This window comes from Artemia sp. Qi Xiang Cuo, chromosome 2 (assembly GCF_049724085.1).
Source record: "Artemia sp. Qi Xiang Cuo chromosome 2, ASM4972408v1, whole genome shotgun sequence".
NCBI lineage: Eukaryota > Metazoa > Arthropoda > Branchiopoda > Anostraca > Artemiidae > Artemia > Artemia sp. Qi Xiang Cuo.
Genome location: NC_142795.1, coordinates 24,344,732 through 24,358,205, shown reverse-complemented (window position 1 = coordinate 24,358,205; position 13,474 = coordinate 24,344,732). Strand labels below are relative to the sequence as shown.

The 13,474-nt window shown below is 34.1% G+C and overlaps 1 protein-coding gene across 1 annotated transcript in view; it reads left to right on the top strand.

Annotated features, from left to right (window-relative positions):
* The window catches only part of Ltn1 (E3 ubiquitin-protein ligase listerin), a 131,814-nt gene that overhangs the window by 10,409 nt on the left and 107,931 nt on the right, over positions 1-13,474 (top strand). The window contains exon 2 of the mRNA XM_089106012.1: positions 10,581-10,784. Coding sequence (XP_088962138.1) covers positions 10,581-10,784 — 204 coding nt within the window. The remainder of the gene's footprint in view (positions 1-10,580; positions 10,785-13,474) is intronic.

The following is a 13,474-nucleotide window of genomic DNA, read 5'->3' as shown; positions in this document are numbered from 1 at the left end:
GTCGATTCTGATATTTGTAAAGCTCTATCTATTAGTGCTTTAGAAATATTTAAAAAGCTGCTAAAGTAGAATTTGGAAAATTTTGAGTTTGGGGGGGAAGGGGGATTTTAAAAACCTCTTCCCGTGATATAACATGTCCTCTGGAGTCGATTTTGAAATTTGTAGTGCTCTATCTATTAGTGTTTTAGAAATATTTAAAAAAGCTTCTAAAGTAAAATTTTGGAAATTTTTGAGTTTGGGGCCAAGGAGGATTTTAAAAACCTCTTCCCTTGATATAACGTGTCCTCTGAAGCCGATTCTGAGGTTTTTAGCACTCTATCTATTAGTGCTTTAGAAATATTTAAAAAGCTTCTAAAGTAGAATTTTGGAAAATTTTGAGTTTGGGGGGAAGGGGGATTTTAAAAACCTCTTCCTGTGATATAACGTGTCCTCTGAATTCGATTCTGATGTTGATAGCACTATCTATTAGTGCTTTAGAAATATTTAAAAAGCTTCTAAAATAAAATTTTGAGTTAGGGGGGAAGGGGGATTTTAAAAACCTCTTCCTGTGATATAATGTGTCCTCTGAAGTCGATTCTGAAACTTGTAGTTCTCTATCTATTAGTGATTTATAAATATTTAAAAAATATTCTAAAGTAAAATTTTGTAGTTTGGGGGGTCGGTGGATTTTAAAAACCTCTTCCCGTGATATACAGTTTACACTGAAGTATATTCTGATTTTTTTAGAACTCTATGTATTAATGATTTATAAATATTTAAAAAGCTTCTAAAGTATAATTTTCGAAAATTTTGAGTTTGGGGGGAAGGGGGATTCCAAAAACATCTTCCCGTAACATAATTTGTCCTCTGAAGTCGATTCTGATATTTGTAGTGCTCTATCTGTTAGTGCTTTAGAAATATTTAAAAAGCTTCTAAAGTAGAATTTCGGAAAATTTTGAGTTTGGGGGGAAGGAGGATTTTAAGAACCTCTTCCCGTGATATAACGTGTCCTCTGGAGTCGAGTCTGATGTTTTTAGCACTCAATCTATTAGTTCTTTAGAAATAATTTAAAATATTATTAAATAGAATTTTTTAAAATTTTGTGTTTGGGGGGAAAGGAGGATTTCAAAAACATCTTCCCATTATATAAATTATCCTCTGAAGTCGATTCTTATGTTTATAGAGCTCTATCTATTAGTGCTTTAGAAATATTTTAAAATCTTCTAAAGTAGAATTTTTTAAAATTTTGAGTTTGTGGGGAAGGGGTATTTAAAAAACATCTTCCCATAAAATAATTTGTCCTCTGAAGTCGATTCTGATGTTTGTAGCACTTTATCTATTAGTTCTTTAGAAATATTTAAAAAGCTTCTAAAGTAGAATTTTGGAAAATTTTGAGTTTGGGGGGAAGGGGGATTTTAAAAACCTCTTCCCGTGATATAACGTGTCCTCTGAAGTCGATTCTGATGTTTTTAGCATTTTGATTTGATGTTTTAGTGCTTTAGAAATATTTAAATAGCTTCTAATGTAGAATTTTGGAAAATTTTGAGTTTGGGGGGAAGGGGGATTTCAAAAACATCTTCCCATAACATAATTTGTCCTCTGAAGTAGATTCTGATATTTGTAGCGCTCTATCTATTAGTGCTTTAGAAATATTTAAAAAGCTTCTAAAGTAGAATTTTGGAAAATTTTGAGTTTGGGGGGAAGGGGGATTTCAAAAACATCTTCCCATAACATAATTTGTCCTCTGAAGTCGATTCTGATATTTGTAGCGCTCTATCTATTAGTGCTTTAGAAATATTTAAAAAGCTTCTAAAATAAAATTTTGGAAAATTTTGAGTTAGGGGGGAAGGGGGATTTTAAAAACCTCTTCCCGTGATATAACGTGTCCTCTGAAGTCGATTCTGAAACTTGTAGGGCTCTATCTATTAGTGCTTTAGAAATATTTAAAAAAGCTTCTAAAGTAAAATTTTGGAAATTTTTGAGTTTGGGGGAAGGGGGATTTTAAAAACCTCTTCCCGTGATATAACGTGTCCTCTGAAGTCGATTCTGATGTTTTTAGCTCTCTATCTATTAATGATTTATAAAAATTTAAAAAGCTTCTAAACTATAATTTTTGACAATTTTGAGTTTGGGGGGATGGGGGATTACAAAAACATCTTCCCATAACAGAATTTGTCCTCTAAAGTTGATTCTGATATTTGTAGCGCTCTATATATTAGTGCTTTTGAAATATTTAAAAAGCTTCTAAAGTAGAATTTTGGAAAATTTTGAGTTTGGGGGGAAGAGGGATTTGAAAACATCTTCCCATAACATAATTTGTCCTCTGAAGTCGATTCTGAAATTTGTAGCTATCTATCTGTTAGTTCTTTCTCAATATTTAAAAAGTTTCAAAAGCATGATTTTTGAAAATTTTGAGTTTTGTGGGAAAGAGTATTTCAAAACAACTCCCAATAAAAAAAATTGTTCTTTGAAGTCGATTCTTGTATTTTTAGCACTCTATCTATTAATTCTTTAGAAATATTTTAAAAGCTTCTAAAGTAGAATTTTAGAAAATTTTAAGTTTGGGGGGAAGAGGGGTTTTAAAAGCCTCGTCCTTTAATATAACGTGTCCTCTGAAGTCGATTCTTACGCTGTTAGCACTCTATCTCTTAGTTATTTATAAATATTTTAATAGCCACTAAAATAAAAGTTCGTAAAATTATGAGTTAGGGGGAAGTGAGATTTAAAAAACATTTTCCCGTGAAATAACGTATCCTCTGTAGTCAATTCTGAAATTTGTAGCGCTCTATCTATTAGTGCTTTAGAAATATTTAAAAAAGCTTCTAAACTAAAATTTTGGAAATTTTTGAGTTTGAGGGGAAGGGGGATTTTAAAAACCTCTTCCCGTAATATAACGTGTCCTCTGAAGTCGATTCTGATGTTTTTAGCACTCTATCTATTAATGCTTTAGAAATATTTAAAAAACTTCTAAAGTAGAATTTTGGAAAATTTTGAGTTTGGGGGGAAGGGGGATTCCAAAAACATCTTCCGGTAACATAATTTGTCCTCTGAAGTCGATTCTGATATTTGTAGTGTTCTATCTATTAGTGCTTTAGAAATATTTAAAAAGCTTCTAAAGTAGAATTTTGGAAAATTTTGAGTTTGGGGGGAAGCGGGATTTCAAAAACATCTTCCCATGGCACAAAATGTCCTCTAAAGTCGATTCTGCTGTTTGTAGCATTCTATGTCTTAGCGCTTTAGAAATATTTAAAAAAGCTTCTGAAGTAGAATTTTGAAAAATTTTGAGTTTTGGGGGAAGGAGGATATAAGAAACCTCGTCCCATAATACGAATAGTCCTCTTAAGTTGAGTCTGGTTTTTGTAGCAGTATCTAATAGTCCTTTAGATATATCTAAAAATCTTCTAAAGTTGAATTTTGGAAAATTTTGAGTTTTGGAGGAAGGGAGGCCTTCTCCCCGTGATAACCTCTAACCTCTTCCCGTGATATAACGTGTCCTCTGAAGTCGATTCTGATGTTTTTAGCACTCTATCTATTAGTGCTTTAGGAATATTTTAAAAGCTTCTAAAGTAGAATTTTGGAAAATTTTGAGTTTGGGGGAGGGGAATTTTAAAAACCTCTTCCCGTGATATAACGTGTCCTCTGAAGTTGATTCTGATGTATTTAACACTCTATCTATTAGTGCTTTAGAAATATTTTAAATGCTTCTAAAGTAGAATTTTGGAAAATTTTGAGTTTGGAGGGAAGGGGGATTTCAAAAACTTCTTCCATGACATAATTTGTCCTCTAAAAACAATTAGGTTATTTTTACTGGTCTCTCTTGTCAAATCCTTTCCCTAATTAATTCAGTTTAAATGGTCTTATCAACACAGAGGTGTTTGGCATGTGCCTGCTACCCTCAAGGGTAAGGGTTTCTGATAAGCTAAGTTGTGACATCACAACAAACCTGGTTTTATTGTACCATAACCTTGGAAATAATGTGTAAAGGTTAGATGGTTAGAACTAGCCTAGACCAGTTGGGATTGACTATCTACAATCTTGGAAAACATCTAGTTTTTAAAACATTTAAATTTAGAAAAAGCAACTCCTTTGGCCAAGCCTATTTAAACACATTTTCTCTGTTTCACAGCACTTGTCTCAGATTAAACCTATCTTAGGTTGACTATATCCATGATTAAAATAGGCCTATGTTGTTCTAACTTATAGATCCTGTGTTAAAGATTGGACAATATTTTCTAAGACTAGGTCTAAGCTTTAAAAATATTGGCCAAGATTAGGCTCAACTGTTATCTATCAATATATTTGGTATTGTGAGTATTGTATATAGTTAAAATATTCAACCAAATCACATACTTGTTCAGAAGATTTTGACATATCCAATGGTGACACAATCCCTTTTCTAGGTAGAATGATAGAGATTTTACAATGATTTAGCTGATAAAGAGTGGATTAGCTAGCTGACTACTGCTTATCCAACCCTAGAAGTTAGGCCTAAACTGTATTTAACCTTTCCAAGAAAGTTAGCTAAGTTGCTGTCAAGTTAAAAAACTAAAGGTCCTGAGTATTGACTCTCCAGCAGGAAACATGCTAGAAAAAAAGAGTACCATTTTTAGACTGCTAATTTTATGTTCAGTTTTGTGGTTTTGTTTGCGTTTTTGACAGTTCACCTTTAGCCCCCCCCCCCATCTAATGGTTTCATGTAGCCCTAGTTTATGTTAAAAAAAATATATATATATAAAAATGATGTACTTTCTCACTTTATAATATGGCCTGCAGCAAGTAGCCTATCAATGAATCATATATCTAGTATTAATGCACAATTGGGTTGGTAAATATAGAGCAGTTTAAATTATTGACCTAGGACTAAGATGAACATACCACTCAATGCCTTTTCTAAACTTTTTCTGAATGTAATACTTGCAAATCCAATTTTAAGCCCTTTACAGACCTTAAAAGATGATGCCTTTTTCTCTTGTTTTAGATACCACTGTTAGTTTGATATAAATACATCTGTTAGTGCCACTATGGTTTGAACTAATTACCTGTAAATTGAATCAACTGTGACAAAATCAAGAACCAGAAAATGCATAGAAAATATATAATTTGGGTTGTATATTTGCACATGAGGGTTTGGGGGGGGGGGGGTTATAGTGCTTTATTTCTATGTCAGTAATTTAAACTGCTCCATATTTACCACTGGGGCTATTGAGAATGAAACACTATAAAATTTTGAAAATAAGTTTTAAAAAATCCTAAAATACTTACCCTACTTATATCATTCCTTAAAACACTTCACTTTACTTCTACCCCAACTTCCCCTAATGTGCAAATATATAATCCAAATTGTATATTTCCCATGTGCTTTTCCATTTGTTGATTTTGTCAATGTTGGTTTAATTTACAGGTATAAAGCTCAAACATGAATGATGTACAGTAAAATGTAAGGGAGATGTATAATCTAGAAATAAAGCAAATATGCTACTCAATTCCTTTTGTATGCTCTTACCAAATATAATATTCACTTGACTCACAAATCCAATTTTAAGCCTATTGTGGATCCTCAGAGATGAAACCTTTTTGTCTTATTTTTAACTACATTATAGGGTTAGAAACAACAATTCTTATTTCATCATATGGAGAATAATTGTAGTTAATATACTCTAACTGCAGCTCCACTATACTTCACCCCTAACCTCCTTGATTTTGTCAATCGTGGTTCAATTTACAGGTATAGAGTTAAAACTTGAATGACGTACAGCAAAACATATGGGAAATGTATAATCTAGGCTATATGTTTACATGTTATGGGGGTTGTGGGTAAAGTAAATATTCAAGGATTTTTAAAATTGTTTTAAGAATTGAAAGTTTCCTACTAAATTACCCCAATTACCATTGCCCTAAACCAATTAGATATAGAATTTCCCAAAACTCAACCCTATTAGATCTTGTTTTCCTCAATAGTCAGGACCCTCTTGAAAACACTGAGTAATTACCCCCTATTGGCATGGGTGACCTCATAGCTATTGAAATACAGCTCCGTCTACAGACTGTAATTAATAGATTTGTCCAAAAGGTTTTTCACAGATTACAAATCTATCAGGAGGGAACTGAAAATAATGAATTAAAGTGAAATTTTTCAGGGATCACCAGAAGAGCAACAGAAAAACTTTAAGTTAACTGTACTCAAAATCCCAGACAACAACACTACTGTATCTTACAGGAGAAAGCCAAAGACTCTTCTGTGCATGAACAAGGAAGTTAAGAAGCAGCTGAATAAAAAAAAGAGATCTAAAAAAAAAACAGAACAGGAAGTTCAAAAGAACAAGAGATAAATTGAGAAATCTAACCAGGAAACTTTACCAGAACCATTGCTTGAGATTGCTGATTGCTTGAGAAAGCAATCATAACCCAAAGAAATGTGTCAATACATTTCCTATAAAAGTCCTGGTTAGCAATTGATATCTAAACTAACTGCTGATTCAAGAGCTGAACTAACAGATGTCAAAGAAATTGCAGGTGAATGTAACCACCAGTTTTGTCTGTTTTTAGTAGTACATAAGATACAGACCTACCCATTATTGAACCCACACAAATCCACTGTCTAATGGAGCCTATTAAGTTCATAGTTTTAACATCCTCAAACAACTTAAATTGCTAGGTGTCAAAAATCAGTAGGTGCAGATAAGTTACATCTATGTCTTCTAAAAGAAGTTGCTGAAACCATTGCCAATCCAATCTCCAAATTATTCAAAGTTACCCTCTGTGCCAAGGAAGTACCAACAGATTTAAAATAACACTTGTTGCTTTTTTGTTCAAAAAGGGAAATAAAGCCAGTGCAGAAAACTACCATCCCATAAGTATCACTTCTGTTTTGGCTAAAATCCGGGAAAGAGTGGTAAATGACTCCGCCATGAAGAATCTTTAGCTTAATGGAATACTATTGCCTAATCCACATGGATTTCAACCAGGAAAGTCGGTAGAAACAAATTTGCTGTAAACTTATGATGTAATAACAGACCTGATTAATTAGGGCCTATATGTGGATGTCTTGTTGCTTGACTTCAGGTGCAACAAGTTTTAAGGCACAACTCCACTTTTGGAAATGATAAGACCCTTTGCCTTCTCTACAAAGCTTTAGTACAGCCAATCCTTGAATATGGTCATTGCACTACACATTCCTTTTACAACAAAGACATCAAAGCTCTCAAAAAAGTTCAAAGACAAATAACAAAGTTCTGTCCAACTCTGAGAAACTTACCTTACAAAGATAGGCTCCACAAGCTCAAACTTCCTTCACTAGCTTATCAACTGCACCAAGGAGAACTTGTTGAAGTACACAACGCCTACGAAAACATCCAGGCTACTGATGTTCTCAGCTTCAGCCACATGAACCTTTGTGGTCACAACCTCAAGCTTCAAGAAAAGAGGTTCCAAAAGGACATTGGCTGTTGGGCATTCAAGAACCGAGTAACACAACACTGGAACAAGCTCCCCTCTGAAGTCATCAATACTAACTCATTAAACTTGTTCAAGCAGGAACTGGACAAATACTATGGTGAAAGTGCCTACAATTTTTTTCAGTTTAAAAGATTTTTGTAGAGGCCCTGTGGCCTATTTGTTTTGCATTATATTATTACTAAATCATTTGACAAAGTTCTATATCTGCACCCAAAAATAAAACTCATCTTGTGTGGAATTAATGCAGACCTTGTGGGCTGGATCTCAGCTTCTCTTACTGATAAAACACAGAGAGTAAGGCTTTTTACTAATGAATAAGGATCTTTGAGAGATGTGGAGTCACCAGTGGTGTCCTGCAGGCTAGTGTCTATGGACCCACCCTGTTCAATATCTATATAAATGATATTTTCAGCTGGCTACAAATTATCTCACTCTCTATGCTGATGACTCAAAGTTGTTTGGTCCAGTCAACCATGAGTCACTACCAGTGGATCTTGACTGTATTCGAAACTGAGCAACAACATGGTACATGAGTTTCAACATTGACAAATGTAGCATTAAGAACTAGCAGAGAATGATCAGCAGATGAAACATGTACCTTAAGGAAAACTGACATAGTCTCAAACCCATTGTGTAATCTATTTTATTTTTGGGTAGACATAATATTATACTGAGTGGCCATTATGATTTTTCTGGTTAAAAACTAATACTATGGCATTTTCAAATGAAAGGAATATCTAAGAGTTACTATGTTATTTTGTTGAAAGCATTGACCTTAAAGGAGCAACTAAAAACAGCAGAAAGGAATGCTACAATTTAGAACAAGTTGATTGAATGTGGTGCAAAGAAATTATAGTTGTCAATTTAGAGAGGGAAATTCAAGAAGGTCATTGAATGTTATTTAAAAAAAAACTACAGATGTGTTGTATTCATTGGTTAGTTTAACTATCTGCTATATTTTGATAATTCTAGATGCAAGGATTTTATTGAATATATTTTTTGCTCCAGAAAAAGCAGTGCTGTTGGAAAAGGGATTGTCCAGCTATATTTAGGTTTTTAAGAAGAACTGAGTCTAAATATACTTGATTACATTGGAACAGGGGCTGATGCTTGATAATGGAATCAAATACTGAGTTCCATATTTGAGATTCAGGTAAAAGCAAGAAAAGTGTAACCATGTCCCTGCTTTAATCATGTTTTGCATCTCAAGAAGTTCAACTATCATGTGCCAAACTATCATAGGCATTATGAAGCAAAAGCAAAGATTGACTATGTTTTGATCAAGTTCCTAAAATGTCTATTCAAGAGAAATTGGGAGAAGAGGTGAAGGAGCGACATATTTTGTTGCCTGTAGTTTTAATCAAAGATTATGGGCAACTTACAAGAGTAGAAAATGACATTAGTGTCAACAGAAACCAGCTATCAATGGCATCTAGCATGTGATGACACCAGTTATTTTTTTTCAAGCTCTAATCATTTTCTGTCAGGAACTGAGATCACATACTTACAATTAATCTAAATTTACCAATCATACTACTTAAATTAATTATTCTTATTATTATGCTGAAAAACTACTATGTGTTGCCAAATGCTAGATGGCATTGATGTTTTTTTTTCTGTTGACACTAGTAGCAGTTTCCTCCCTTGTAAGTTACCCATACTCTTTGATTTCAATTTTCAGAAAAACATGAAGTCTGTGAACTCATCAGTTGCTAGAATGAATTTGTAACAGCTATGAAGGCACATAATTGCATGACTGTAGCATATATTACTGAATATGTTATTTTCATCTGGTATCTACAGAGTGATTTTGCTCTGACCTTGCCTTTCTGTAAGTGATTCTGAAGAAAGACTTTGATCCTAGACTCTACCAATAATTCATATTTTAGGTTGTTTATGGAAGTGCCATGAAAAGTTTGATAAAGAATTTGCATTTGAGCTCAAACTATTTAGACTGTCAGAAATAATCCACTTGTGTCTTGAAGTCCATGGCATACATAAGAATAGGTCTATTGAATAACCATCCTTATTTTAACCTGAAGAACATTATTAGTATCCTGCATTTATACCTATGCTTGATCCAATAGTAAGTGATTCAAGTAGTGCAAGTTCCTTGACTGGTGCTGTTTGTTTTCCCAATATTTTCCAGAAATATTGACTCTTTCTGAGTAACCCTGTGGTCACCCCCAGTTATTGTTAGTGCAATAGTATATGCAATCATAGTATATGATGTTCTGCAATAGTATATGCAATCAAAAAAAAATCTTATATTGCTCATGATGTATATGGTAAACCTCTTGGATTTACTGTTCTGTCTACTAGTGCAAAATATGTTTATGCAGAAATCCAAATGTGGAGAAATAGATGGCTATGAGTTAAAAGAGAGCCAGGTGTTTTTCCTTTTATGCAGAGGAAATTGACAAACATGCAAGGACAAATATTTATTCCTTTATGCCTATTCACCTCTCTTCACTGTTACACTACTTCCAGTAAGTATGGTATCTGTCAAGGCTGAGAACACAAAATGGAACATATTAATTTAACTTGCCTTAATGTGTACCATAGCATCTGTATTAATGTCAAGGAGTAATGAATAGGTTTCCCATTAGTGGACTGAGAAAAATTGAATTAAAAAACAAATATCTTTACAATTGTTTTTTTTTGTGTGATTTCATTTCATACAAGCCATTACTCTTACAGTGGCAAAAATATGTAAAGGGTAATCCTCTCTCTCTGTTCAGTAAGAAGCTTCTCCATCCTCTAGAACAAAAAGCTGGACATATCTCTTGTCTAATGGAGGGTAGATATTAAAAAAAATAATTATATAGTGCAACCAGAGCCATATCCAGGATTCTTTTTTTGGGGGGGGGGATTAAAAAGAAATTTTTTAGAGGGTGGGGGGGTTACAAACAAGAACTTTAAAAATTACATAACAAATTTGTTTGTATTGATTTTTGTTATGTTTTTTACAAGTTCAAACCCCCTGACCCCCCCCCCCTGGATACAGACTTGAGTGCAACCCAGTTCTTTGCTGTTATACAGTGCTACAAATAGGTCAATATGTATTGTTAGATCTGATTTATTTTGTTTTTTGATAATTTGGCTTTAAAACTATATAAACCATCCTCATTTCTCTTTTGCTTCAGCCATCAAGCAGCCAGAAAAGCACTCAATTGCTTGTTGATTCTGGAATATTGAATATTGGAGCATTTTCATTTTCGTCATCATTGGCAGCTGCAACAACAGCTGCAACATCCAAAAATGAAACATTTGATGAGCTCTCAGTTGATCCTGAAATCCGGGCAGTATTTAATCAGCTGTCTAAAAAGGATTCCACAACAAAACAAAAGGTTAGTATTTTACCAACACACCAAAGTGTATAGGAAATGAATGAGAGGAGCTTTAGGGGGATTTTGACACTGTTTTAATAGGAGTTGCAATACTTATAGTGTGGTTTTATCCAGTCTGGATAGATCTGGATTTTGGCTAAAGCCCTAATGACATTGAAATTCATCTGAAACTCTTATTTTTGGGACACTTAAAAGCAGAAGTAAAAATAGAGGAAAAGAAAGGCAACATAGTTAATATTCTTATTTAGGTTCTGATGAATATTTATCATTTTGTTGTGTAGTGCTTCATTTTTTATTTAGTTTTTTCTTGTCAGAAATGAACCTTACTTTCCTTTTTGACAGTTCAGTGTACTATTTGCCTGCACACACAGAGGATAAGGAGATAAGATCATATCATCCAAAGCCCATATGCAAAGACATTCTAGTGAATAGACACTTTTCAAAAGCACAATATATCTCTGGAAATTTAAGATAATTAAAATTTCTAATTTATCATTGGTAGCACAATAGCGCTGCCTAAGTAAAGAACAATGTGGGCACAATATGTTATTTTTTTAGTTTTTGTTTTAAACCAGGACACTTTGTATAGAAGGAGTTGGGATATAAACTTTCAAAAGGGCTCATTCAATCGGAAATTGAAATGGCTAGTGCCCTCTTTAATAGTCAGAAGTGATTGGAGGGCAACCAGCCCCCTCCCTTCACCCCGTTATTTCCCCAAAAATATCTAATCAAAATTTTAAGATAGCCATTTTGTTCAGTGTAGTTAAAAGGTCTTGAAATTGAGTATGACAGCCCTCAGAGCAATGGTTGTAAGTCGTGCATTGGGGGCATATTAGGTTTTTAGAGAAAGGGTGGTCGTATAAACTTCGGAGGGGGGGGGGCTCATTGGATTGTAAATTGGAAGTTCTATTGGTGTTTTTAAGAGTCAAAGTGATTGGATGGCAACTGGCCCCCCTCACGTCATCTTTACCCCAAATGCATTTGATTAAAAGTTATAGATAGCCACTTCATTCAAAATAGTCTCAAGATCATATAACAAAGCCTTTCGGGTTGAAACAACCCCTCGGAACTTGGGGGCAAGTGTTGTAAGTTATACCCCGGGGGCATACAAGGTTTTTATGGAAGGGTGGTTGTATAAACTTTATAGGAGGCTCTTTTGATTGGAAATTGAAAGTTCTAGTTCCCTTTTAAGTCAAAAGTGATGGAGGGCAATTAGTCCCCCCCCCGTGACAACCTGTTTTCTCCAAACGCATCTGATCAAAATTGTCGAGATCTGATCAAACGCATCGAGATCGTCATCTTGTTCAAAATATTTATTTATTTATTTAATAACTGAAAACCCGTCTACAAAAACTTGAAAAGGACAGAGCAAAATGAGAAAAAAAAAGAAAGAAAACAATAATATGAGTCAAATATTGACGAAACCAATAAAAATCAAATAATAACGTCAATTATTAAAAAATCCAGGATAAAGTAAGAATAACAACAAAATCAAAACGAAGCTAATCCAAGGACAAAATAAGAGCAAAATCAGACAAAGCAAAAGCAAATTCACACATACAACATCAACATATTCATACATAAATATCTATATATATATATATATATATATATATATATATATATATATATATATATATATATATATATATATATATATATAATATATATATATATATGTATATATATATATATATATATAAAATCAACATCAGACGAAGCTATTGCGCTAGAAGTGGGCCTAGCTCATGAACAGCTACTTTTTTATTGTGTTTTCCAATAACTCGAGAGATAGCTATTTCTGGGTCTGCAATTTTGTATTTTTTAACTATAGGTGAATTTCTGTGCCAAGGTGGTAGACGAAGTAAATATTTTCCAAAATGGGGCGATGTAAAATATATGGGGGAGGGCTACTGCATTGAACAGGCTAGCTAAGAGATCACGATTGAAGTGGAACTTGCAAGTGACAATAGAGGCGTAAGGTGCTGAAATTCGATGGTTAAGATGCTCGATGAGAAGAGATCTAGTGTGACGTAAAGAGGACCCGATGGGGAGGCCTAAGTATACTATATGATCAGCAGGCTGAACCGTTGAGCTCCCAAGTGCTATAGAGGGGGTGTAGGACTCTTCCAGTTGAAAAGAACTATTTCGGACTTCGCCAAATTGAACTAAAGCCCAACCTTGAGGTATGCATCTTGAAGGATAGCAACAATTTCACTGATTCGTTGTAGCGTGCGACTGAGATTCAGAATACCATCCACGTAGCACACAAACGACAGATTAGTAGATGCCAAAATTAAAGAGCAGGGGCATTGGTCTTGAGCCTCAAGGACGTAATTATTGAAGAAATTGAGGAAAGAAACTGCGCCTTGTTGAGCGCCCTTTAAAGACTGGTATGAGCCTTTCCCTAGGAATCGGAGGCAATTTTTTATCCAGCAGAAGTTTCAGTAGAATGGATAGCCATGTATACATATCCCTAAGTGTACGAATTATATCCGGGTTCAGTCCACGCCTACCAGCTTTAATAAGCATTGCACAGTGAATGAATCGAGTCAAATGTACGTCTTACGTCGTGGCCAGCAAGAACTAGGTTTTATCCCGTAGAACTGACATAAATAAGATTATCTGCCAATAAAATTAAAGCATCAGCACGGCCAGTTCCTTATTTGAAGCCAAATTGGTTTGGGAGT